General features: G+C 40.5%; 2 protein-coding genes across 5 annotated transcripts in view; both read left to right on the top strand.

Annotated features, from left to right (window-relative positions):
• The window catches only part of LOC125904981 (liprin-alpha-1-like), a 102,494-nt gene that overhangs the window by 72,694 nt on the left and 1,966 nt on the right, over positions 1 to 27,834 (top strand). The gene's annotated exons all lie outside the window — the stretch shown is intronic.
• On the top strand, positions 1,015 to 26,926 carry LOC125905217 (src substrate protein p85-like). Of its 4 annotated transcripts, none has more exons than XM_049603112.1 (16): positions 1,015 to 1,121; positions 3,206 to 3,301; positions 3,425 to 3,498; positions 3,589 to 3,718; positions 5,645 to 5,755; positions 7,684 to 7,738; positions 9,957 to 10,067; positions 10,951 to 11,061; positions 14,339 to 14,449; positions 18,087 to 18,197; positions 21,556 to 21,611; positions 21,695 to 21,764; positions 21,885 to 22,099; positions 22,523 to 22,637; positions 24,928 to 24,996; positions 26,691 to 26,926. In XM_049603112.1, the coding sequence occupies exons 2-16, from the start codon at positions 3,221 to 3,223 to the stop codon at positions 26,825 to 26,827; spliced, it is 1,557 nt and encodes a 518-aa protein (XP_049459069.1). In that variant the 5' UTR covers positions 1,015 to 1,121; positions 3,206 to 3,220; the 3' UTR covers positions 26,828 to 26,926. The 4 variants fall into 4 exon arrangements, with proteins under 4 accessions (XP_049459069.1, XP_049459066.1, XP_049459087.1 ...); XM_049603109.1 differs by having other exon boundaries at positions 1,037 to 1,191; XM_049603130.1 differs by lacking the exon at positions 9,957 to 10,067 and having other exon boundaries at positions 1,037 to 1,191.

Raw genomic sequence — 27,834 nt, 5'->3', positions numbered from 1 at the left:
AATTGTAAGAACAATTGAGACATTATTCCGTCTGTACAGTTGAAATAATTGATCCAGTTAAGTCCTAGTGTAACTTGGGACTCTTAGCCAGTGCACAACAGGTCAGCTAAACATGTGGAAATGCAAAACTTGTCTACAGGCAAGAATACAATTCAACAACTATGAAGAATAAAGCTTCAAATGACATATAGATAAAGAGTAAACATTTACATTAATTAATATAGTGCTGTACTTTGTAGGATATTACTGTTTTCCTATATTTGGCAAAGTTCTTGGGAAATGATAGTAAGCTATTAAAAGCATTCATCCCCTTTCATGTTTTATTGTTTTGTAACATTCTATTAAGGGGGATTTAATGTTTTTCACACTGATCAACAGGAAAAGACCCTTTCATGTGACATGTCAATGTAGAAACTGATCTCTTTCTATGATCTACATGAATTAAAAATCTAAAATGCAAGAGGTAAGTAACCAAGCACTGCTCTCTACATAAAATGTGTTGGGTTTGTGGTCAAAACTTTGTGAGGGTTTAAAATATGTAGCGGGACAATGCCACACATGTTCTTGAATAGCCTGAGGAAGGTACCAAAGAGATGAAGGCATTGATTTGGCTGCCTCCAAATTCCCGAGGTCCCAGTCTGAGTTAAGTGTGGTGTTACTTAAGAGCAGGCCCACCACCAGGGGGGGTCAAAGGGTACAGATGACCCCGACCCAAGGCCCAATGTGGCCCCATGCATGCACCACTCACTGGTGGTGCTGAAGTGGGTGTTACAGTGGGTGGCCCAGTTTGGAAGAGTTTGTCCCCTTGTCCATAGCTCCTAATGGCTGTTGACCGTTGCGCCTCCTTTGATCTGACTTGGCTCTGATCTGTAGAGGCATGGACACAGGACCCCTGGGGGTGTCCTGCGTTTTGCACCAGGCAGAGAGAGAGAAAGGAAGATATATTAATGTTTAAGGAAAAAACAAGTAGGATTTTACAGTGAATCACCAATATCTTGCATCCCCCGCCCATTTGTGACGTCAGCGCTGGCGGAGAACGGGATACTGGGAGAGCCGGAAGAGCAGCGGACAGAGAGAAGGAGGCAGCAGATCCCTGTACTGGCCCTCCATCAACGCTTCAGGTGAGAACGGACTACATCCACCAGGGGGGATCTTTTTTTAAACACGGTCTAGACTCTGGTCGGAGCTACGGTGAGTATAAACGCTTCATCGGGAGGTTTTTAAAAAGGTCTACCTGTGAAAAAAAACCTTCACCAAGCTCGCGCTGAGTCAGTGAATCATTCCAGAAGGCATGTTAGCTTTAGCCAGCTAAGCTAACTGGCAAAACTGGAACAGGAAATACCACTGACGCACAGCTACCACTATTCCCGAATCTGGAGCTAAATGAAGCACATTTTACCGTTTGCGCTCCACTTAACGTTAAATCCCCATGTGTCGACATAAGCATTAATGAGGAATACATCCTGTTTCCAAAGACTGCTGGTGAAAACCCAGAATATGATACGCAGACAAATGTTTCAGTGTTCCTATTGAGCCGCTGTGGAGAAAAAACACCACAGGAATGCCTAAGTAGCTGTGTTGAAATGGGGGAAATAATACCTACATCTGTGGGAATGACAGTCTTTTTTATAAATGTGGCCAGACCTACTTATATTGTAGCTAACTAACCGACCTAAGCTAGGATAAGCGAGCTAACTTGTGTCCCTTCACTGAAACAACATCAATGCATCGGTCTAACTTGATTCTACCAGCTGCTCCCTGTTATCCAGATTGCATTTACGCCTCACTGTCACGTCCACCCGCACTTTTCCTCCACCAGGCTGGTCAGAAAGACTAAAAGCATTGTAGGTGTTGTATGATGGGTGTGGTTGTGTTGTCCTGTCAAGTAACTGACACAATCAAAGTTGGGACTCGCCAGTCTGCTTCCTGGTCCGGGACAAGGAAACTATATTTTCCTTGGTCTGGGGGAGTTTTCCTTTGTCATGTCTGCAGAGGTGACTGAAGCCATGTCTCCTGCAGCCTCTGATTAAAAACATACGCTGATTGCCCATATTGTGCTGAGTCAGAATTTGGGATCGGTACAGAAAGCTTTTGTCTCTGTAAGACGCTAGGTTACTTGAGATCCAAACTAACACTGTTTATCATGTCCCCACCCGCTCTGCAGCATCTAAATTTAGTGTTGTCACTATACTAAAACTTTTAACTTTCACAGTCAGTGAAGTACAGTCAGTATTGAACAGAACAAAAACATGTCCAAGTCTTCATTCCCTCACCCAGCTCAGGTTGTGAAGCACTACCTACAAAACAGAAGAAAAAGAATTGAATTATAATGATAAATGAAAACAATATGTTTAATACATATAAATAAGTTAAAAAAAACTAGTAAAAAATTAAAATATACCAACAACAGGAGAAAGGCGGGAAGGGGCTGGGGGGATTGTTCAGCCCTCTTCCATGTCTGGTACAGTGTTTAGCAGGTCAGTATATTCCATAAAAGGGTTCCAAATTCTCTGGAATCTCAGTTTCTCAAGTTTATATCACATAGAACGTCCTTAATTCAACAATCATGTGTAGGGGGAGAAATGTGCTTCCATTTTAGTATATTTACAGTAGGGTTGTGAAGGCCAGGGCTCTCTGGGTCACGACAGGGAGGCCAACGTCAGGCGGAATGCTAAAGATGGCAAATAAAGAGTAAAGGGATTTATTTTATTTTTTTCTTTCTTTTGAAAGATAACCGACCTATAACAAGTCTATAACAAGACAATGACAACTTTTTTTGTAAAGGGGAACAGCAGAATGACTCTAGGAAACATTAGCAGTGACAGCGTGATAAAGCACAGTTAGTACTGGTGTATCGATACTGCAGAATATGAGTATTGAAACAGTTTCAAATAATAAGAATTTATATGTATTAAAGTGATACTTTGACAACACTGTTTAAGTTTAACTGTAGGTTAGTGTAATTCAGGGTGATAGCAGCTAGTAGAGAATCAACATCTCGCTTTAAGACAATTCATCATGGAGGGTGTCTCTGTGGTCTAGGCCATATATATACACATATATATATGTGTGTGTGTGTGTGTGTGTGTGTATATATGTATGTATGTATGTATGTATAAAATGGCGACCTTTGGGGCGTCGGTGGCTTAGTGGTAGACCAGGCGCCCCATATACAAGGCTGTAATTACCTTTTTCTTGTGTTCAGTTTGTATCAGTAAGGATGTGGAAGGCAGCAGCAGGACAGACAGCCAATGTGACTGTAAATGAGGACGATGACTGGGAGACTGACCCAGACTTTGAGGTACCTATGCATGCTTCTTCCTCCTCCATTTCCCCTCTTGTGATCCTCACTCCACTTTAAGTTCTGCTCCATCTTTCACCCTCCTGACAGCATTTCTTGCCCTTTCCATTCCTGAATTTTTAGAATGACGTATCAGAGAAGGAGCAGCGCTGGGGGGCCAAGACGGTGGAGGGCTCAGGACATCAGGGGCACATAGAGTAAGGAAGCAAATCATTTTTCGTTTGACATTAAATGCAAGGTGGAAAGCCCCAAAATGTGTCTCCTGACTCTTTCCTTCCTTGGCATAGTATCCACCGACTGCGTGAGACAGTGTCGACAGAGCACACCAGTTTGAAGCAGAAGGAGCTGGAAACCATGCCAAAGGCCTCACATGGATATGGAGGAGTATTTGGAGTGCAGCAGGACCGTATGGACAAGGTAGGAGTGACCACATTACCTGAGGTCACAGATGTACTGTTAGATGAGGCTGGAACGGGCAGTTTGTTTTTGCTTTCACATACACGTGTCGCCCTTTCAAAGAGTTGTGTCCCAGGTTTATCACTGTGTTGCCTGATGATGTGGTGACATGCAAAAGTAATATGAAAGATGACCCAACAATCTCACCCAATGTCCATTTTGGAGCTGTTCTGAGATGTACATCAGCAGATGGATCTCATTCTACTACTAGATGGGCTTTTAAGAGAGAGAGAGTGTGGTCATTCTGTTAGCAAAGTCAAGAATGAACTTAAATACTTAAATGTCCAGTGTGTAGGATTGTAGGGAATATATTGGCAAAAGTAGAATATGATATAGGTGTGTTTTCTTTAGTGTATAATCACCTGAAAATAAGAATAGTTGTGTTTTCGTTACCTTAGAATGAGCTGTTTATATCTACATAGGGAGCAGGTCCTCATCTACAGAGATTGCCATGTTGTACAACCATGTTTCTACAGTAGCCCAGAACTGACAAACCAAACACTGGCTCTAGAAAGGGCCATTTGCATTTTTGCTTCGGCCATCGTATTTAGAGGCTCCTCTGCAAGAGCAGCATTGAAAAAACTGATTTTTTATTAATATCAAGCAGGAGAAGTTTCAGCTGCTTGAAATCTGTAGTCCTCACTGCTATATGCCACTAAATGTTCCTAAGATTTACACACTGCACCTTTTTAATAGGGACATTTTGGATAAAGCGTTACATTTTTGGTGAAATATCATAATCATGACAAGTCCATTTGAAAAAGGAACTTGGCATCCTTAAAATGCCTTTGTGTATTTGGATTACTGTAAGCTGTCTTCATCTTTAGCAATGTTGCGTTCTTTTATTGTAAAAACTGAGACCTTTAGTCTTAGCATAAAGACTAAAGGTATAAAGTATTTCACTCTGGTTTGATATCCCAGTCCAGCTAGAAATTAGTTATATTAGGCTGTAGCCCTCATCATTGATTGTTACTCAATCTTTGGATTAATGAAGTGCATAGTGGTTCATCTTTACATTTGAGGCATTGCCACAAATACAACTGCAGGACGATCTGTGCAATTTTTGTCCTAATGTACCTCCTTTGACTTTATTCTGAATATGTTGGCTGTGTATGATGTGCGTTAAAAATAGCTAGATAAATAAATTCTTATCTGATGCTGCTGAGTGGTGAAACTGATTTTGCTATAAGTAGTGGCCTTTCCTGCAGCTGATGCTGAATATGAACCAGCTTGCTAGATCCTGGTTTGTATTGTTTTGTAGCTTTTCATATTTTCCTTTTTTTTTTAAAGATATTTTTTGGGCATTTTTTGCCTTTTTAATGGACAGGACAGTTAAGTGTGAAGGGGGGAGAGAGAGAGGGGATGACATGCAGCAAAGGGCCACAGGCTGGACTCGAACCCGGGCCGCTGTGGCAACAGCCTTGTACATGGGATGCCTGCTCTACCACTAAGCCACCAACGCCCCAGCTTTTCATATTTTCAATAAGGGCTCTTAGTGAAAATCTGAGAAGCTAACGTCATTTTCACAAACCTAAATGACCTCCGATTCTTTTGAGCCTCTGCACCAGTTTCTCTGATGTTCATCTCAGTCTGTGTGTTTGTGTGTAACAAGAGTGAGGCAGTTGTGGCCATTTCACACGCGATAATCTTTCCTGGCAAGCAGCTCAGTCCGTCCACACCTTTCTCTCTCTCTAGCCCTATGGTCATTGCAGCGTGAATGTGATGACTGAGCACTGTTTACACCACACTGTGTGCATCTGTGATGAGTCAGATGTCGCCACTTCAAACGGCTGGCTGTGTTTTCAGCCCTTTTGCTCTTCTCAAATGTTCCCCTTATTATGTTTTGTAATTTTGTCCTGTTTTTTTTTTTTTTTTCTTTTTTCACAGTGTGCTGTGGGTCATGACTACCAGAGCAAGCTGTCCAAGCATTGCTCTCAGACAGATACCTCCAAGGGTTTTGGAGGGAAGTTTGGAGTGCAAGCTGACCGTGTTGACCAGGTCATTTCCTGCGACTGACCACTCAACAGTGCTGATGACATCTCCATGATTTCAAACATGACTTTTGTTGGTGTTCAAAATGTTATTCTTCCTCTTAAGGAAACGACCCACCTGGGGCCGTATTCACAAAGCTTCATAGTGCCAAGAGTTGCTACCTAGTGACGAAATTCTAAGAAAATTCTTAGAATTGTGATGTTTCCTTAGAATTTCCCCTTAAAGTTGAGACTAGGTCCTTGTAAAGATAAATGTTATTCACAAAGTGTCTTAACCCTTAAAAGAGCTCCTACGGTGAAAAACTGTTAGGAGCAGGGAGGAAGACTTTAAAGCGATTCAAGAATTTCTTAATCAGTGGAGAAAATGGCAGAAAGACAAACATGAAGGAGAAGTATTCTCCAAACACTGGATGACACAGAGTAAATGAAATGCTACAGATTAGATCACGCAGGGATAATATTTGTGGATGATGTTATTAGGAATACGCACACATTTCCCACCTAACGCTATAACACTGGAAATAAAATGATCACGATAATAAGTTATTTGAAAAACTGGAAAAAGGCAACAGTGCAGCAGTGATGACTTGTGGCTGTCTCAACCTTCCATCAGCAAAGTGATCACACTATCAATGACAACACTTTCACAGTCAGCAGTTCATCTCATTTCCACTGGGTGTCCACACCTTGCAGGCTCACAGAAGGGCATGTCTGTGACAACCAATCACATCTGTTAAAAGAATGCATCACACCTAGCAACAGGGTCAACCACACCTCCTCACTGAGATAAAAATTTCTGCTAATTTCTCGCTCAGAGTTGCTCTTAGACCTTTCCTAAACCACTCCTAAGCTAGGAATCCTTACTGAAAATTTTTACGCTAAGTTAGGAGCTCTCTGAGAGTATTCTCAAAATGTTTGTGAATACGGCCCCTGGGCTCCAACAGTTCCAGAAAATGTTGAGAACCAATACAGTTTGTGTCCAAAGCCCACATTTAGATCTAACATCAAGAGTAATTGCACTGTTGTGCCACTATGCCAATGAAGGTTGGTGCTAGAATGGATGGAGAGATGCTCTGCTGTGATTGGCTGTTATGTCATCAGTTGTCCGTGCCTGCACGTGTCAACGCAAGTGTTAATTTTGACCACAGCCATAAAGCTTTTTCTGTCATGATGGCAGGACTTTCTCTCCAGCCCCGGGAACCCAGAGTGGCTCTATCCCATAGTCCCTAAGCAACCTCCAGCAGGCCACACTGACCCAGGCTGTGCTCTGCTCCTCCACTAGAGAACCAGAGTGAGGGTTGGAGGTCCGGAGTGCGGCGGGGTCTGTGCTCAGTGTCCACATACCCCTGGATATGGAGCCTCTGTGGCCCGAGGCATTATGTTTTTGGGTTGTCCCTCCGTCCCATTCTTATGTATAGGATATCTCAAGAACGCCTTGAGGCAGTTTTTTCCAAATTTGGCACAAACATCCACTTGGACTCAACAATGAACAGATTATAATTTGGTGGTCAAGAACACTGTGAACTTGACTGGTTCACAGAGGCATACAACTTCAAAACGGTAATTCAAGTTCTTTTGTATTTATTTATTTTTTTGTGTTTTGTGTATTTCTTGCCCCTGCTCTCTGAACTTTTGTTCAATATGATAGAACAACGTTTCATGCTTTAGCCAGTCACAGTCCCCCTCTGGACCATCCATTCTGCCATCAACCTTTGACAAACCCTTATTTGAAAGTAGCAAGTTCTGAACTGGATCAGATATAGAAACTGTTATATTTTACCTGTCGTTGTTACATTGCATATTTCAAACTGACATTGTAAGTCTAAATGTAGTTGATATGACTGTGTTTGGGATAAAACAAATAACACATACAGTAGTACGAGGGGTAAGTAATGAGTAGAATAATTGTTTTTGCTTCTTCCTCTCTCATTCCAGTCAGCTGTTGGGTTCGAGTATGCTGGGAAGACGGAGAAACATGCTTCACAGAAAGGTGATGTCGCATCTTTTCACACATCTGTTTCAGGCCCAGATCACTTGTGGTTTATTTTGACAGACTCCCAGTAATATGCTGTTACATTAGGGGCATGGAACCAACTTATGGACTCAATGGACACATTAGTCATAACTTTATAAATTCACAGTCTATCTTTACCCTTTTTATCAGCCAGTTAGATTTAACCAGCAGCGTAAGCTTTTCAAATTGCCTACAGGAAATACATTTTCCAGGCACAAACAGTTTGATGTGCCTCTGGCTGAGGACCAGCAGTACCACATGCTCAGAACCTGCTTGATCTCTGCTCTGCCAGATCCTGCTGCACAGACAGACTAAGTTTGAGAATATGTTGATGATGTTTGCTAGTTAAGCTGTTGTTTTCTCGTTGTTTTCCTCCGTTACCGTGCAGTTTGATAGTGACGTGTTTTTTTTATTTTCATGGCTCTGTACTCCAGCACATTACATTTGATTTAAAACAAGTTTAAGGTTTAACTTTGAGCTTTACAGGTATTTAAGAGTGTGAACACCCATATTGAGTAAACAGCGTGGAATTGTGTGTAAATGGAGCGATGGTTTTTACACAGTTTATGAGAGAAAGATATAAATACATTCAGATTAAAGCTGAAATTCAGTACTTTAGCCTCATAATCACTAACACTTGAGGTCCACTGTGCTGGAATAGAGCCAGAACAAAACTACTTTTAATACTTACACACTGCACTGTGTACAGTATGAACAGTGACCCTGGTGCTCTGGGAGTCCGCTCTGGCTTCTTAGCATGTAGTATTTTGAGATTGCATTCCCATGACCCCGTTTTGTCATCACCTTTGTGTTGCATTCATTGCCTGCACAGAGGTGCAGAACATTTGCCCAATTCCAATGGCTTCTTTGTAGTATCACTGTTGCAAATTTCCCCGCTGTGGGACAAATAAAGGATTATCTTATCTTTAACAACAGTGCAGGTATTCTTCTGTTTTCACCACTCATTGGACAACACACAGCCTGAGTGTATCTCTTTAAAGGAAGTGGGTATAGAAACAGCATGACATGATTGTGTGATAGTTACAACAGTGAATATGTCTCAAAGGGACATATTTTTCCTCTCACCTGTAGTGCTGTTTATCTGTCTAGATTGTTTTAGTGTGAGCTGAAGAGTGTTGGAGATATCAGCCGTAGAGATGTCTGCCTTCTCTACAGTATAAAGGAACTAGATGGCACTCAGCTTGTGGTGCTCAAAGCAGCAAAAAAAAAACATCTGAAAAACTCAATAGCAATGTCTCTTTCCAGAAATCCTGACGTGGTTACTCAAGATAATCCACAGAGCTTGTGAGCAGTTTCATTTAGGAACAGTTTTCTTTCTGCCAATTTACACCTACCAACAGTATCATCGCACAGAACGAAGCATGCATCTACTCATGGACGAGAGGCTGTGCTCCTGACAGTATGAGATGTAAACGTTAATGGCGTCCTCCTCGGCTGAGCTGTAACGTTAGCTAGCTCAGTAGTGCTAGGTGTGCTAGCAGTAGATGCACACTTGGATGGATTATCTTGAGGAACTGGGTCGTGATTTCTGGAAAGAAACATTGCTGTTGAGTTTGTCAAATGAGTTGTTTTTTTGTTTTGTTTTTTAGCGCTTTGAGCAAGAGTTGTGTGATATAGAGAAAAAAATATCACAACATGTTTACTAAATACCTTAATATTGAATTGGTGAGGTTGACTATTGGTGGTCACATACAATATTTACACAATGAGATTAAAAAAAAAAAATCATCAGTAATGTGGGTATAATAATTAAGTGGGTAAAAGCAAATAATAGAACAGTCACTTTCCTGTAATGCAACCTTTAAAACCAGGCAATACTTATGATAACAAAATATCCAAAATCTCAGACAATGTCAAGTCTCATATCACAATATTCATGGAATAGTCAAATTGCCCAGACCTAGTTTGAGCACCACAAGCCAAATGCCATTTAGTTCCATCACCTTCACGAGAAGGCAGACATCTCAATGGCCAATATCTACACTTGACATCTAACATCAAATAATCTAGATTAATAAACGGCACTACAGTTAAGTCTTTAGATTCTGTCTTAGCTCTAGCTTTTGCCAGTAAATGTTAATAGAAAATTTGGAATTGGGCTGCTTCAGGACCACTGCTTCCACGCTGCTTCACCCTGACCTTTGACCCTTGCCCCCCCTGCTTTGCTGTGTAGACTACTCCACTGGGTTTGGGGGGCGATACGGCGTACAGGCAGATCGTGTGGACGAGAGTGCAGTGGGCTTCGATTACCAGGGCAAAACCGAGAAACACGAATCCCAGAAAGGTTTGTCTAGACATCCTGCCATGCAGCATTCCTATTAACCCAGAGAGATATGGAGGGAATGTGGCTAGTATATACACACTAACACACACACACACACACACACACACACACATACATACACACCAACCCAATAAGCGCAGCTCCACGCAGGTCCTGACAAATCATTATTTTGCATTTCTTCTTCGTCCTGCATTCCTCAGCCTTTGCTTGCTTATGTGATGTTGCAAACAATGTTTTTTTTTCTTCGTTGCCTCTGTGATGTGATGTTTGTGTTCCCCAGTTTCAAATAATAGATTTATCGTGTTTGTAAGATATGGCACTCAATACATCTGCCTCAGAGGACTTTAAGAGCTTGGGAGTCTTTTTGGACCTAGTGGCCATGTTCTCCTTGAAACGCTGTCTTTTGAAATGTGTTCCTCCCTGCCTGTCTCAGATATCAGGTGATTGGCTCAGACTTGCCAGCACCTTCCACTCTGCTGCTGGTCTGTGGCTTGGGCATGCCCCAGCTGGTTTTCTGGGGGAGTGGGATATTTTAATATGGTGTAATTTTCAAACATGTCCCTTGTTGCAAAGGTTTTCTACCAGTTCACTCTTTCTGTGGCAGATACAACTCAGATTGCACAGATTGCTCTGTTGGTTTATATTGGGCTCTTTGTTCATGTGTTACAGGTAACATTTACACTTTGACAGAAAGAGACTAAAGACAACACCAGGATACCCTAGATAAGCTGAATTAATTTTTGACAGTGCAGTTGCATGGGGAGAGAAGCATTTGGTGGTCAAAGACCAGTGTGCAGTTGGTAACCTCTGTTTCACCTCTTCCTGTCTTAACTTTGGATTTTTCTCCCCCCATCTCCCCCTCCTCTGCTCTGGCCATCGGCAGATTATGCCAAGGGCTTTGGCGGCAAGTTTGGTGTCGAGACCGACAAGGTAGACAAGAGTGCTGTGGGCTTTGAGTACCAGGGCAAAACCGAGAGGCACGAGTCACAGAAAGGTTTGTATCATCAAAGTCACAAGAAGAAAAATATATTGGTCATTAAATGATGAATAACTTTAGTAATATTCTTGTAGTTCATTCTCACCAGTCACAGATTAATTACTTCAGATTTGACAGCTGCTTCTGTTGCCATAGCTTAATCATTCACTTGATGTCAAATAAAGATGAGCTACTGAGATTTGGGTAAACTAAAGTAGTATTGTTTTTAAAATCTTAATTATCAATGCGTGGTGCCAGTGTTTGATAATAATAGTAGATCGTAAACAACTGACCCTGTGTTCATGTAGTAATATATATTGTTTGTTTATTGAGATAAACTCTTTCCTTGATGGAAATACAACATACAGACCATCAAATTGTCATCAGTATGTTTTCAAAGTAATCAGCATATTTACTTGCAGTTTGTTTTGATCAGTTTTTGAAAAGAAAATTATGACTAGATATGTTTGCCAATGACCTTTTTTCCTATGACAGTGACGAGATGACATGGACATTATTAAACACTAACTGTGACTTTATCAGCATGAAATATTTTTGACGAATTTTTGAAGAAAAATGGGACTAAATTGTAGTTTTTAAAAACTTATAAAAAAATCTTTCCTTATTATTGTTAACAAAAAAGCTCAGACAAAATATTAGGCTAATTTTATTTCTGTTTTTTCAGTGCAGCGATTTCATTTCCTGCACTCACATGCCATATCAGGACTACACCAGAAGCACACAGTGGCCGTCATTTACAAAATGAACATATGACAGAACGGGCGTACAGTCTTTTTCACGCAAAGCTCGGCATTTATCGATGTGAATGAGAGTGGGGGCTGCGATCAAATCTCACATCGGATCTCAACTCGTGTTAGCAAGTTTGAGTGGTGTGGATTTTCTATGCAGCATAGTAAATCTGAGTTGGAGAATTGTTATTTGACCATATTATAAGTATTTGCAGCCACATTTTAATCACTTAAAATTTTTTAGCCCATGACAAAATATTTTGTGACAGCCTACAGGCAGATTGATAAGTGAGGCCTGATGCTTTAGCCGAGGATTTTCTTATAAATGTCATCACTTAAGACAAGCCTTCATCAATGTAGCCTTCATTGTAATGGAAATGCAGATCCCTGTCAGGCTGGGCTGATGGGCCAAACCAAACCAAGCCAAGTTATGCCAGCTCATGATTGTCGAAAAGGGTTATTACTTTAATTTAAGTAAAAAATGACAACAGCGGGGCGTGGGAGAAAGAAACAAGGTGATAGGCTAGACTTAGTTGACTAAATGTTCAATATAATCTAATGACTAAAACATTAACAGTTTTTTTTTGTTGACTAAAACTAGTTTTAAACAGTTACAGTTTTGTTTGACCAAGATAAGACTTACAGTCGGGTCCATAATTATTTGGACAGTGATACAGTTGTCATCATTTTGGCTCTGTACACCACCACAATGGGTTTTAAATGAAACAATGAATATCCGCTTAAAGTGCAGACTCTTGCAGGATGAAAGCTGAAGTGTTTGGGGCACCATTATCTGCTCAGATTCAACCAAATGCTTCAGAACTCATTGGACGATGCTTCACAGTGCAGTTGGACATTGACCTGAAGCATACTGCAAAAGCAACCAAAGACATTTTTAAGGCAAAGAAGTGGAATGTTGTGCAATGGCCAAGTCATATCATCTGACCTGAATCCAACTGAGCATGCGTTTCTCTTGCTGAAGCCGAAACTGAAGGCAAAACACCCAAAACACAAGCAGGAAGTGCAGACGGCTGCAGTAAAGGGCTGGCAGAGCATCACCAGGGAAGAAACCCAGCATCTGATGATGCCTATGTGTCCAACACTTGAGGCAGTCATTGGCTGCAAAGGATTTGCAACCAAGTATTAAAACTGACTGTTTAATTGATGATTATGTTAATTTGTCCAAATACTTATGAGCCCTTAGAGTTGGGGGACTGTGTGAAGAAATGGTTGTCATTCCTACATTTTTGAAAAAAGCCTTAAATGAAAGCTGAGAGTCTGCACTTTAAGCGGATATTCATTGTTTCATTTAAAACCCATTGTGGTGGTGTACAGAGCCAAAATGATGACAACTGTCCAAATAATTATGGACCTGACTGTAAATGCCCACACTTTTAGTCAACTAAAATTTAACACAAAAAACAGGAAGTGGTTGACCAATGAGGATGATTAAAAACTAACAAGGATATTTGACACAAGACTAATAAAAAATAGAAAAAATAAAAGCTGACAAAATGAAGACTTGTTTTGATTACTCAGTACTCTGCTGCTGATGTGGTATCAGTAGGTTTATGTGTCCAGAGGGCCTGGATGAGTCACACCCTCTTGTCTGTCCTGACTTGTCTTGAATCGGCTGCTACACAGCAGAGCAGCTTCACCTGTACTTTCTTGTTGGACACACCTGAGCAGACTTTCTTGCCTGGTTGGCCAACTGCAGCTTACACAGTAAATATGGGCTGATGTTGTAGATGACCTCAAGAATTTCCAACAATGCATCTGGCTGTATTTGCTTCCTAGGTTTGCATATGTGGTGCCAGCTACGATAACTGGGTCACATGCTCTGATAATAGAGCCAGCTATTTCAATGCAACAGTCTTAAAAGAGCCTGTGAAAAAGGCTTACATCACTTTCGAGGTTTTAATACTGCACACGTGAAGTTTTGACTGTGTTTCTAAATATTTGCATCACACAACCCCTTCAGTGATTGGAGTTTATTAAAATGGCACAAATATAATGTGAAATTTATTTTTAATATATTCATCCTAAAAGGCATCACCTACTTAACATTATAGAGATATGAGTAAATATTTCCCCACAAAGATGAGGCACAGTTTAAATCTGCTGTAAAACATGACAAAATATTAAGGCATTTTTAAAGATTAGCCACTAGCAGTGTGGTAGTTATTTAATATCTGGTTAATATATGATTAGAAGCAGTGTTGCAAATTAATGACAGAACTGTTTTATGGCATATTTGCATTTAAGTTTGTATTTTTGTGATAAATTACCTTCATATAGCAGGTATTTAAACAGCTGAACTAGCCAGGAGCAGACATTCCTATCAGCTTATTTTATCTTTAACCAGTTTGTTAATGGAATTACCAGGAAATATACTGTATTACAATGTATCACTGATGCAACATAACAATAGTGGTACTGTGATTTTGTCCATATCATACAAGGTAATTAAACCAGATGACAACATGTGGTCAGGTGTCAGAAACCTGTTTAGGTGTTAATGTCTGCTTCTCTCTGTGTTACTGCAGACTATGTGAAGGGCTTTGGTGGCAAGTTTGGTGTGCAGACAGACAGACAGGATAAATCAGCGCTGGGATGGGACCACCAGGAGAAACTACAGCTTCACGAGTCCCAGAAAGGTACTGCTTCTGATTTGGTTTCTGTGGGTTTTTAGTAGACACACAATGTGTTTTAAGCAGAACTCATCAAAAAGAATATACAGGTATAGGGATGCCCATACCCAAATGATATTATATCCTTAGTGTTTAGGTCTACTGGAAAAGCTTCCATTTATTTGACTAATGCCAAATAAGTTATGAGCCCAAGCTGGTGGTTTCAGTGTTTACTGTTCACAGCCAGGGGAAAAAATCAACACCAGCTACCAGCATAAGACCAATTATCTTCAGCTGAAGCTTGCCAGCTTTTATACTCCACTTGATATAGGTTTGATAAACAAGTCTATTATCAGAATTAGTAAGAAATGTTATATATAGGAAGTGGCTGCTGAATGTTATCATCTATCATAAACAATAGACAAATGGAATATTGACATTTTAAAGGGTGTTTTTAGAAAACTAAATGTCTGATTATTGCTTCTTTATATTTCCTTTGTTGAAAATCTCCCTATAGCTGTTACTGTTTTCTATTTAAGAAGAAAACCCCTGATACTCACACTTTGTCTTGTTTGAATTTGCACATCAAACCCTCCATTTTGACTTTTGCTAGATCGTTGAACAGGGAGAATATCCACCAAACCTCAGCCTTTGCGGGGTGTCTGCTTTGAGTTTAGCACACAATTTGTTTTCATTGTAAAAAACCTTTGTTCCTCCTCAGCCCTGCACTGTAGGTCTGATGTGGTTTGGCTGTGGCTTTGGATGTGGTCTTTCAAAGGTTGACAACTTCCTCAATTTGCGGGTTAGAAAAAAAAGGCTCAGATAGAGGAAGTGAAAGCTCAGCTCAGATTTGTATTTGCATGAAGCTGATGGTGTCATTCAAAGCAATTCATAATAATGTCAATGCCACGCAGCAACTGACTGTTCACAAACAAACCTCTGCAGCTGGCAGCAATAGAGGCACTGGGCCTAATTCATTAATAGTGCGTATGTACAAATCTGTGTTTAAACCGTGTACAAACTTTTTAAACACAAATCCAGGATTCATCAGTATTTACATACCTGGATTTGTTTGTACTCTGCAAACAAATTTAGAACTGCCATAGAACATGTGTACACAGAAATGGAAAAGGCCCAGCTGTCTTAACAAATGTAAATACGCAGATTTTAACTAAATGCCTAGCATATTAAAACTTCATTCTTTTAAAAAGGCTTTAAAATATAACACTATTTAAAGTTGTTAATTTACTTATGCATTGGAAGAGTAGGTTAAATAACTATGAAAGTGATGCCCTTTCACCCTCATCAGTTGTTGTCATTATTTAAATATTCATATTCATTATATACAATATAATCTACAGCATGACAAAGGCATAAACATAGTTAGCAAGAACGAAACAAATGTGGTTCTAAGCACTGTGGCGGATCCCTGAGAATTTTCCCACAGCAAGGCTGAAATTAAACATGTGTGGTGGTGGTGGTGGTGGTGGTGGTGGTGATGGCATCTTTTATGACAGCCATAAACTGGCCTGTAACAATCCCAATGTGAAGCAACAACTAAGATGAGAAGCAGCAGAGACTTGGACCAGGCATAGCACTTAGCAGGGAGTTATTTATCTGTCGGGACCCCAAAGGCTCCGGAGAAGAAGCCGAGTTAGTGACATGCAGTACAGCCGAGTTAGCGAGATGCAGTAACTGGACATGAGTGTTAGCAAAGGAGAGAGAGAGAGAGAGAGAGAGAGAAGGAGAGAAGATGCCCGGTGTATTATAGGAGGTCCCCTGGCCAACTAGGCCTAAGTCAGCCTAACTAAGGGCTGGTACAGGGCAAGACTGAGCCAGCCCTAACTATAAGCTTTATCAAAGAGGAAAGTCTTAAGTCTAGTCTTAAATGTGGAGATGGTGTCTGCCTCCAGGACCGTAACAGGGAGATGATTCCACAGGAGAGGAGCCTGATAGCTGAAGGCTCTGGCTCCTGATCTACTTTTGGAGACTTTAGGGACCACAAGTAACCCTGCATTCTCCGAGCGCAGTGTTCTGGTGGGATAATAAGGCACTATGAGCTCTCTAAGATATGACGGAGCTTGACCATTTAAAGCTTTGTAAGTTAGTAGTAGGATTTTAAATTATTTGAACACGGGCGTATTTCCAGGTGGCAGTCGGGCCCCTTTCTTCAAATTTGTCACAAACGTCCATTTGGACTCAACAATGACTGAATTCATATGCTATTTATGGCAAACTTTCACACAGATATTTAATGGGATAAAATGATGAAGTGATGACATTTTATACCCCAAAGGTCAACTTCACTTTGACATTATAATGTCTGCAAAAACACTTTTCTGGCCATTTTTCTACCTCAAACTCAGGAACAGAAGGGGAGACATTTGGTCACTACTCAACTGGTGACACTAATCTTGGGTGTCCACCTTAAAACTGTGCTGATTGTATAGATCTTCTGCTGCATCAATGGTGCACTGTAGCATACAACTGCGTATATAAAAAGAACTGAATACAGTTTTTAGAGGCGAGTCACCATTGATTTCTGTGAAAGTTGTTCAGTGGCGCATGAAGCCAAAAATGTTTAGTTTCAGTCGTATAAAATAAATTGGATCTTCTGCATTGTGGGGCCCATAGAGTAAGCACAGTAGAGAGTTCTGCCGGCCGAGTGGTTGACTTCTGACTTAGCTTGAATGGGAACATGTTACTGGACCAAATAGATCAAATCCTTATAATGAAATCAGTCATTTTGCAGGGGGTTGTGATGCTCAAAAAATGTATCCACTGATATACAGATGTCTCTTTCCCTATGTAAGTCTATTGTAAAAAGTCATTTAGGGGCCCCATAGCATCATGGGATGGACCTGGTTGCTGTAATTCCACTTTTGACCACTATATGAAATTGGCTTCAAAGCCTGGTGCACTTCCTGTGGGCTTGGTTTGTACCTACCCATTGCCATGAAATGTCAAGCAGCATACCGTTTCAAATAAATATCCTACAATACAAGCAGAAAAAAAATGGCTTGTGTTTTAAAATGTGGAGGAGTACATCTAAATCATAGATAGTTTAAATTCTAGTTTTTAAAAAGTTCATTGCCTAATGTGACATGTCTTGACTGTATATAACCTCTTTCCCCACTTAGGAAGTTAACTGCTCTACAAATATGTACAACTTGGCATTTTCAGTGTGGTTGACCTTGATTTGAAAGACCACATGTCCCCAGCACAGTCACTAAATGTCACAAACATTTTTCTCTCCTGAGAGCAGGCAGGTCACGAAATTGGCCAGAAATAGAAACCAGGTACAGAAGAAGGAAAGATTCATGTTGTGCAGAGAGAGGAAGTGACTTCCTGCTTAGACCACCTGACGGGAGTAGGAAGGTTTTCACATCATGATCATTTTTAGAGTTTGGCAGTGATTTTAATCAAGGAAGTAGAATGAAGATCTTTGAGGCTTTCCCCCGGTTCCCTTTTTTAAACCCATACTGTGTCTCCTTCATGTCTCTGAGTGTTTGAGTGTGTACTGGGTGTATATAAATCCTGAAAGGCCAGCCCACTCTATCATTGTCTATATATGTTTGTCTGTTTATATGTATGTACAAATGTCTTTGTAATTTGTGTTGGTGTTTGTCTGTCCATGTATGTGTGTGTGTGTGTTATATTACAGACTATAAGCGTGGGTTTGGAGGGCGGTATGGGGTAGAGGTGGAGAAGCAGGACCAGTGTGCTCTGGGCTATGAGCACAAGGAGAACCTGGCTAAGCACGAGTCCCAGAAAGGCACAGATACTCCCCCGGACTACCCCACCCCCCACCCCAACATACAAGCCCACCTCCCATTTCAAAAAGCCTTTCTTATTATCACCCATCTTTTTGCAGAAAAATACTCCCTCCTAGCTTGTTAATGCTTCTCTTCTCAGCTGTTTTCTGTTAAGTGACGGACACGCATTCCTTTCCTGACAGACACACCCCTGCTGTCAGATAACCTCCATGACCCATCACTGTTACACACCCTCACACCTCTGCAGCACCAGCCAATTAATGTGAACAACATAGATAAGCTCATTAAAGGCCACCCAAATTACAAAAAACATACATATTTTCTAACCTTCTTCTGGTGGCATGAAGCCATGCAGATAGTTAGGTTTGCTGCTGAGACTTCTGCCACCTCACACTGTACAAAAGAGGTGAATTCCCAAAATTATATTTCATAAACTAATTTTTTTTTTTTTTTCCAGAAACAACCTCTCAGTTAACTGAAATAATCTGTGGACCACACACAGAGTTCACTTTTAACCTTGCAGACACACCCCAAGGTCTATTAAGAGGCTATTCTGGAGTGATCATATTACATGATGTATCAGATGGAGTTGCCCAGTTGTCGAATTGTAAAGATTTGATTTAAAGTTTGTTTTTGTTCTTTTAGAGTACTTTTAAAAAAACTCATATAATCATCATATAATATAATGTCATACAATAATATTATAATAAATATATTACTTTGTTTCACAAAACAGAAATGATCAACATGTCACCAAGTGAAAATATGTGTCTCGTGATTTGGGTGGAGCTGACCCTAAAATATGAGAAAAATCACCACTTTCTGCACTTCTTAGATCTATACTCTTACTATTCAGTTCAAAGTCCATTGTGTAGGATTTAGGGGGATATATTGGCAGAAATGAAATATAATATAATAGGGGCGGGAATCACCAGATGGCCCATGATTCATTATTATCACGATACACTTCACATGCGGGTATCCTGCTATTTGAATGGCAACACCCATGGTGAAAAAAAACTCAGGACATAGTCACATACCTGGGTTCCAGTGTTTTTAGCACGTAACAAAAGCCTTTGTTTTCAACAACGCTATAGACGCAGATCTTTGCACATGAAGTAGGTCATGGTCTGTGTTATTTTCTTAGCTCTCTCAGAGTTGGATGGTAGTTTTGTCAAACTAAGTGTGTCCAGTGTTAGTTGATTGTTTGGCAGTGCGGATTTAGCATTTGTTCGGCTGTCAGCGGCTAACGCTATCTCTGGATGGTGGCGTGTGAGGTGAGCCCTCATGTTCATAGTATTCTCAGCATATTTTTCTCTCATATGGCATTACTTGCAAATCACATGTCATACCCAAGTCCTCCTTTCTTTTCATGTTGAAAAAATCCCAAATAAGTCCAGACTTTGATTTAAATGCAGATGGTGCCTCAATCTTTGTTTTGATGGACTTCCTGCTAAATGCTGCTGAATGAGAACTTTGCTGACTTCACCAAGAAAAAAAACATCAGCGCCATCTAGTGGACCGAAAAATAAAATTCATTTTTAATATTCTAGTACCATATGTTGTATTAAAATGTGTTTTTGCAGAAATTAATGATGTATATAGTAGAAGATAGATACTTGGTGGCTGAGTATCAATACAATTTCACCATGCAAAACACTGCGATAGTATGCTGTATGGCTTTTTCCCCTATAATATGATAAGTATGTTTTCTTTAGTGTATAATCACCTGAAAATAATAATTGTTTTTTCATTACCTTAGAATGAGCTGTTAATATTTACAGAGGGAGCGGGCCCTCGACTACGAAGATCACCATGATGCACCGCCATGTTTCTACAGTATCCCAGAATGGACAAACTAAGCTGGCTCTAGAAAGGGCCATCAGCATTTTTGCGTCGGCCACAGTAGTTAGCAGCCCCCGCACAACGTGCAGCGTCAGAAAAACACAGATTTTGTAATATGAAACTGCTTTATTTAGTGTTTTTTGCAGTTTAAATCACCTGCCCTATTTGTTTTGTAGAGGCAGAGACCTCTGCGGATAATTCCGCTCCTGGTAAAAACCTCCTGAGGAATTCCAACTGGGAGAAGTTTCAGCTGGTTGAAATCTGTAGTCCTCACTGCTAGATTGCACTAAATCCCCCTAAATCTTGCACACTGGACTTTTAAGCTACTGTTTCTGGATGAAAATTGGCAATTTAGGCAATAATTAATATTTGTATTTCTTGTGAAGCAATCGTTTGAGTCGGGTCTGTGCTGCTCAGGTGCTGCTAATTTCACTCAAGTCCTAGCCTTTTTTTCCCATAATTGTTTTATTTGATTTTTTAATAACCAGCACTGAATGAAATGGTTTGTGCAGAGCATTCTCTGCTACAGACAGCCTTCATTTTGGGCCAGGTAATGTCAATGAGTATGCAGCTTGATATAAATATTCTCCAAAACAAGCCCAAAAGTTAGATGTAGAAATTAAGTGGTCTGGATATTACTATTGGGGCAGTGCAGCCTTTGTGTTCAGTTCATTGTAAAGTAAAATAATGTTGGCATTAATTTCCTTGATTTTTTTAATTCAACTAGCAATTTTGCAGATTTTACAAGTATACTGAAAGCAGTAGAAAGGGAGAACTGACAACTCTTGAATATCTCTTTATGCATTACAAGTATTATTGTTCAACGTTATAGCATATCTCATATTTTCCTCATATCATGCAGCAAATGCTACATTATATGAAGAGTTCCATTCTTTTATGTGGTGTGTTGTCACACATTCATATAGCAGTATTTATCCTTCACTTGGTTCCTCCACCTCCTCAATCACAACCCCTGCTTTTCCTAGCACTGCCATGACGCTGTTTGTTTGCTTCTGCATTTATTCTGTGCATGATGTCGTGCAGCCACAGTGCATTTTATCAAGTCCTACTGCTGTGACCACACAGAGACATGGCTGATCTATAATGCAGAGATTGAGCCAAGATGGCTGCTTGACCCCAACTATCTGGCCTATGTTCAGATTCTTCTTATTCAGTTTTTCTGCTGTCACTGTCTGCATACAGTTTTGTTTTTTGGTTTGTTTCTCCTCTCTACAGGTTTGCATGAGCTAATCAGCCCATCCTTTTGATTCCAGCACTTCTTGTACTCATCACTTCCCATGAAACCAACCACAGTCTGCTTTATCTGAACTTCTGCAGACCAGAAAAGCTTATAGTTTTTGTCTGTTATAAAGAAGGAAAAGGCTAAATCAAATCAAATAGTCCTGTGAGTGTTTTAGGCTCTGCTCTGAAAAACAAGTTCTGATGCTGACTGTGGTTGGGCCATTTATGTAAAGCAGACACTGACCGTTACTTTCTCCTGTTTGTTGCCAGATTATTCCAAAGGATTTGGAGGGAAATTTGGTGTCCAGAATGACCGGATGGATAAGGTAAGGAGTGTTTGTGTGTTGTGTGTTATGTGTTATGTTCGATGTTGAGAGCATTGTCTCACATCTTTCTGTCTGTTTGACAGAGCGCAGGGACTTTTGAGGATGTGGAGAAGCCAGCCTCATCCTACCAGAAAACCAAACCTGTGGAGGCTGGTAAGCATTCTTCAACATCAACTGCACCTGAGTCAGGACTTTTGTCAGGACAGTGACTTGAGTCAGGACGACGTGTGAACTCATCACATTTCTTTATTCTCCCCATTTTTCACTCATCAGCTGGCAGCAGCACAGGAAGTATCAAGGCCCGCTTTGAGAACATCGCCAAGCAGAAGGAGGAGGAGGACAGGAAAAGGGACAAGCAGGAGCAAGAGGAGGCACGCCGTAAAATCCAAGTGAAAGCCAAGGCCCCCACTCCTGTCCCTGCTGCAAGTCCCAGTCCAACTCCAAGCCCAACCCCACCAGTCCAGCCAGCCACTGCTCCCGCATATCAGGTGGGTCAAGCAGTTTTTTACAGTATGTCTCTCTGTTTTGGGCTAAAAGCTACAAAATGCAACATTTCAGGTAGAGACACAAAGAACCTGGTCTGTCATTTTTCTAATATTGCAAAGTAAGAATGGAGGAAAAGATGCTGCAGGCAAACTAGTTATGTAAAGACAGGTGGAAAGAGTACTACAATATTGCACTCAAGTGAAAGTACTGTTACAAGCCCGATTCCAAAATAGTTGAGATGCTGTTTAAACTATGATTTAAAACAGAATGCAATGATGACATTTATTCAGTTGAATACAGTACAAAGACAGTTTATTTGGTAAAACACTGAAACTGATTAAGATGAAAAATAATTTTATTACCCTATGCAATTTTAGTACTTTATGCAGAAATCATTAAACAGATTTGGTTTGCCTCATTTAAAGACAGAGCAAGTGTCCCATGATGCTGCTGAGGAGAATGGAGAGCAGCTGTACGAGGTGGACCCACAGAACCAGGAGGAGGAGCTCTACCAGACCCCCGAGGAGACGGCAGCAGGAGGTGATGCTCATTTAATTTGTGTTGTTGGTGACTGTGTCCTCTCTCTCTTTAACCTGGTTGTTTTACGGAAACAAGCCGATGTTTAGCATTTTTGCTTGTCTCATGACTTATTAGAATTTAATCACTTAACAAAATCAAAACACTTTTTTTTATCAGTAATTATGGAAGTGTAATTTTATAGTTCACAAAAGTGGAAAATTGCAAAAATAATGGAAACACCTGTCAGTATAACACAGTACAATCAGTACAGTACAGTACAGTACAGTACAGCAGTTTAAACTGCAAATTCCTGTCAGATATTATCTGTGTTTATTGAGCTTTGAAATGACTGAAAGGCCAGTAAGTTGTATAATAAATGACATTATCAAGTAGGGGTGGGAATTGCCAGACGACCCACAATACAATATTACCATATTATTGTGATATTGCAATACAAGTATTTTATTCTCATATGACACTGCTTGAGAATCGCTTGTGCTTAGTGCTGACGGTGCATTTCTTATTTCTTTTTCCGGTGCCTCCATCTTTGTTTTGATGAACTTCCTGCCAAATGCCACTGACTGAGACCTCTGCTGACCTCACTAGGAAAAAACTCAGCACTATCTAGTGGACTGAAAAAGCAAATAATTTTATTTTTCTAGTACCAAAAGTTGTATTAAAATGTGTATTTGCAAAAATCAATAATGTGTAGAAAATCCATGTATCAGTATAAAGTAAGTCTCATCAACAGACTTGTGCATAATAATGCCATTTTAAAAATCAATAAATATTATGCTAACCTACGTTTGTTGGGGAAACATGTGAACATGAAGAATTTTCTTCAGGTTTAGGCCTACATATTCTCAGATAAAATAAAACCATTTACAAAAAAACCCCAACAAATACTCAAAGACCTGTTTGCCTAGTAACATTTTAATTACAGCTTACCTCTATCCACTTGAAATCAAATAATTTCTCCTTCACTTTCATAAAATAATGAAGATACATTTTTTAAACAGAAGGATATGTGAAAATTTGGGGCATCGGTAGCTTAGTGGATAGCCAGCGCCCCATATATAGAGGCGAAGCGGTCGCAAGTTTGACTCCGGCTTGCAACCCTTTGCTGCATGTCATCCCCCCACTCTCTCTCCACCTCACACTCTTCACTCTGTCCTGTCCATTAAAGGCAGAAAATGCCCAAGAAATAAAAAAATAGGAGGAGAATTGTGAAAATTTAATTATACCCCATTTTAATACAATTCAGCTTGTGCTTATTCATTCATTCATTCATTCATCTTCTAACCGCTTCATCCTCTTGAGGGTCGCGGGGGGGCTGGAGCCTATCCCAGCTACATCGGGCGAGAGGCAGGGTACACCCTGGACAGGTCGCCAGACTATCGCAGGGCTGACACATAGAGACAAACAACCATTCACGCTCACATTCACACCTACGGACAATTTAGAGTTATCAATTAACCTAGTCCCCAATCTGCATGTCTTTGGACTGTGGGAGGAAGCCGGAGTGCCCGGAGAGAACCCACGCTGACACGGGGAGAACATGCAAACTCCACACAGAAGGGCTCCCACGCCCGGGATCGAACCGGCAACCCTCTTGCTGTGAGGCGAGAGTGCTAACCACCACACCACCGTGCCGCCCCACTTGTGCTTATGTTATGAATAATTAAAAAATGTGAAGTATAAAACATTAGGTTTGAAATTGTAAAAGAAATGAGCAGCATTTTCGGCTCTGAGACACTGGGGGGCGTGTCTGCTGAAGAAGCTGAGCAGGCTGGAAGAGCTCAGAGAGCTCGTGGGACATAGCAAACTCGCTGCTCACACACAGGGAGCAAACAGAACAACATTGATGCAATGGGCTCTATTTTTATGTAATGTGTAAGCAGGGGAGGGGTTACATTAACGATTGCTTCAAGGCCATCCAAAAACATTGTGGGCAACAGTGGAAAAACTGTTTAACGGTTTAATTCCAGAGTTAAGTACTACACAGTATTCTCATGCTTTCAAATTGTTGTTTTTTTACTTGCATAACGAGTTTTCAAAAAGATCACAGCTTCTTACCCAGACTTCAAATATGTGAGACTTCAACAGATTTTCCCATTCAAAAAACAATTAACACCAGATAATGGAAACCCTGGAAACTTCAAGCAGTAAAATACAAGACATAAAAAGAAAAACACCTTAAAAAATACATGACACTTGAGCCTCTTAGAATTGTGTGATTGTGCAATAAAAGACTTCATATATATGGTACAGGTCTTTTCCCATTGACTAACAAACCATCGTCCTTTTGCAGACGGCCAGCAGTACGAGTACGGCGAGGACCTCGGGGTGACAGCGGTGGCCCTGTACGACTACCAAGCAGGTGAGACTGAACGCTGTGAATGGATTATGGGCTGGGATACAGGATAAAAGGGATCAGTCACACCAGTGAAGCTTTCAACAGAAATCTATGTGGAATCACCAGAATCTGCAGATTTTCTTCCAGATGCAAAGTAAATTCATGCATTGCTTTTACATAGAGTTGAACTTGGGTGAATTTTGGAACAGGAATTTGAGCTGTTAGTTGCAAACTGTCAAGACGGTGGTGAACTTTGACGGAAAGCCAGACAGTCCAAAACAAAAACAAAAAAAATCATACTGCTCTGCAGAGCGAGGCAACATCAGTAGCTTTTGTCTTGGTATCTTCTTAGCCTTAAACAAAACTAGCAATGCCCAACACTTGTACTGCATGAGCTGCAAAGGAGCTGCTACGTCACCAAGCTTCCAGCTCCATCTTTTTTGAGTGATCATGCTAATGAATTTCACTGTGCCACTTTTTGGTTTAACTAAGCACCAACAGAAACCCCTTCCAGACATTTATTTTATTTCGATCCCCGCTATGTTAATCAGTTGGTGCAGTTTCATTTAAGTAAAAAAAAAAATGACTGAACAACTTTCACTTGTATTGGAGTAATATTTGACCAAGAGTATCTTTACTTTCACTCAAGTCATGCCGTTGAATACTTTGTCCACCACTGATCAGACATTCATGTTTATATAGGGCAGGCCCTGCTGTTGCAGTCTGGTCGAGCTAAAATCTTATGTCTCAACTGTCCAAAGGAGACTGAAGTCAGTGATTCATGTAAAATTCCTCAATGAAAGATTCTTTTTGCACTGTAGTAAGAATACCACAGAATTTATTAACCCAAATATTACACCTAACTCTTGAAACAGTTATTCATATTTTAACATACATTATTACTGATATTAGTGCACACTATTAAAATATTGATTGAGAATCGCATACAAGACCCAAATGACATGCTAAATAATACTGATAGCAAATTACAACACTTCAAAGCCATTTTTATTTGGTTGGCTGGTAAAATATCTGCCTGGCTGGTAAAAAAATTTCACTTACCAGCCAGCCTGACTGGTAAGTGAAAAAGTTAGTTTTGGACCCTGCTTACGACCAATTAAAAACACAAGAACTGACTATAGCATATCCTAATAATTTGTTTTGGACCCTGGTCGCAAATGCATGTGACACATTTACGTGACCAAAGATCGTCTCTGCCTGAAATACACATTACTTTGCCAGGAAACCAGCCGGTCGTCCTCCAGTAACAAAAAATGCATTTTTCGCTGGTAAAAAAATAACTTGCCAGAGTGGTGAGTGGTCTTAAAAATTTACCAGCCAGATACGAAATCTACCCATAATTGGTAAGTGGCGAGTGTTTAGTTTTTGACCCTAGTTGTAAGCACATACAGTCTAGAGGGGTCCAAGACTGGTTGCAATATCTCAATAAATCCCTCGACATTGTCAGTGAAGAGTGTAGTTCAGCTTTTCCACAGGGAGTAGTCTCAGTATCTCATTATACCAGTCATCCAATACAGGGGTGTCCTTAGAAATTCAAAGTTTAAGAATAGTCTTCCTTGCTATATATAAGAGTTTTCCAATCAATTTAGCATTATGGTTGTTCCTTGTATTGTCCACTTTGGTAGAATTTATTTATAGTTTCAGCTCTATTAATATCAGAGGGTCCTTTGTCACCAATCTGTCTTGTCCTGTTTCAGCCGGTGACGACGAGATATCCTTCGACCCTGATGACATCATCACCAACATCGAGATGATCGACGAAGGCTGGTGGCGAGGCGTGTGCAGAGGTGCCTACGGCCTTTTCCCAGCTAACTACGTGGAGGTGCGGCAATGATGACGCTCCCTCATGACGACCTGTGTCCCTGTCCATGTGCAAAAAAAAAAAAAAAAAAAAAGAGGAAGGAGACAATTTCAACTCGCTTTTTCACACTTTGGTCTTCTCTCTTTGTCCACCTCATCTTAGTGCTTCAACACTGTGAGACGTTCTCAGGTCTCCTAACCAGCTTTGTTTTGCTCCCTTTTCCATCCCTCCTATACCTCTCCCTTTTCAGATCACTTTTTTTCTGTACCCACAGCAGAAGACAGGGAGGATGAGTTAACTTCCAATGACTCCATACAAAGAGAATATATAGAACTCATTATCTGGGCTTTACAAAGTTTTGCTCTGCACCTCTGCTTCATAATAGTTAAAGCTAGATAATGCAACATAGATGTTCAGGGCCTGAGATGACTTAACAAATCACTTCCTGCCTCATAGCCAGAAGTTGCATTTTGAAACTTTTTTACCGAATTAGAGTTGAGCTTCAGGTATTGTTGCTTCTTCACATCAGAGAGGAATTTCAGTCTCACCAAAGACCAGAGTTAACGACAGCAATGAGTTTGAAATGTCTCTAATGAGTCTTGTCGCAGGGCTCACGGTGCTCACTGTTTAGTAGCTCAACCTTAATGTAAGCAGGAGCAGTTTTAAGTGGAAAGCAAGCCTCCACTTTGGATTATAATGTATATTGTTGGCTGTATACTGTCCAGCACATTGACTATGGACCAAAAAGCTGATGAACCCCTTTGCTTCTTGGTCTGTCCACATTAAGTTTGCTATGTTGCATGGGAGTTCAAATTCCCCTCCCGACTGAAGCTGCACCTGTTGATGCTCTATGGGAAACTAAGCTTCGGTTAGTGCGAATACTTTTCCTGAACACTTGCATCAGTTGTAGAGTTGATGATAAATGATCAGTAGTAAGGTTTCCTTCTTTCATGACGTTCAAATTGTTCACAGAATAATGGGGCCGTAATGTCAAAGCCTTCATCACTGCTGTGGCAAATCACAAGCTAAACAGAAACACT

Source organism: Epinephelus fuscoguttatus, linkage group LG2, assembly GCF_011397635.1.
Source record: "Epinephelus fuscoguttatus linkage group LG2, E.fuscoguttatus.final_Chr_v1".
NCBI classification, from domain to species: Eukaryota; Metazoa; Chordata; class Actinopteri; order Perciformes; family Serranidae; genus Epinephelus; species Epinephelus fuscoguttatus.
The sequence above is the reverse complement of the archived record's forward strand: the minus strand, read 5'-3'. Positions and strand labels throughout refer to the sequence as shown.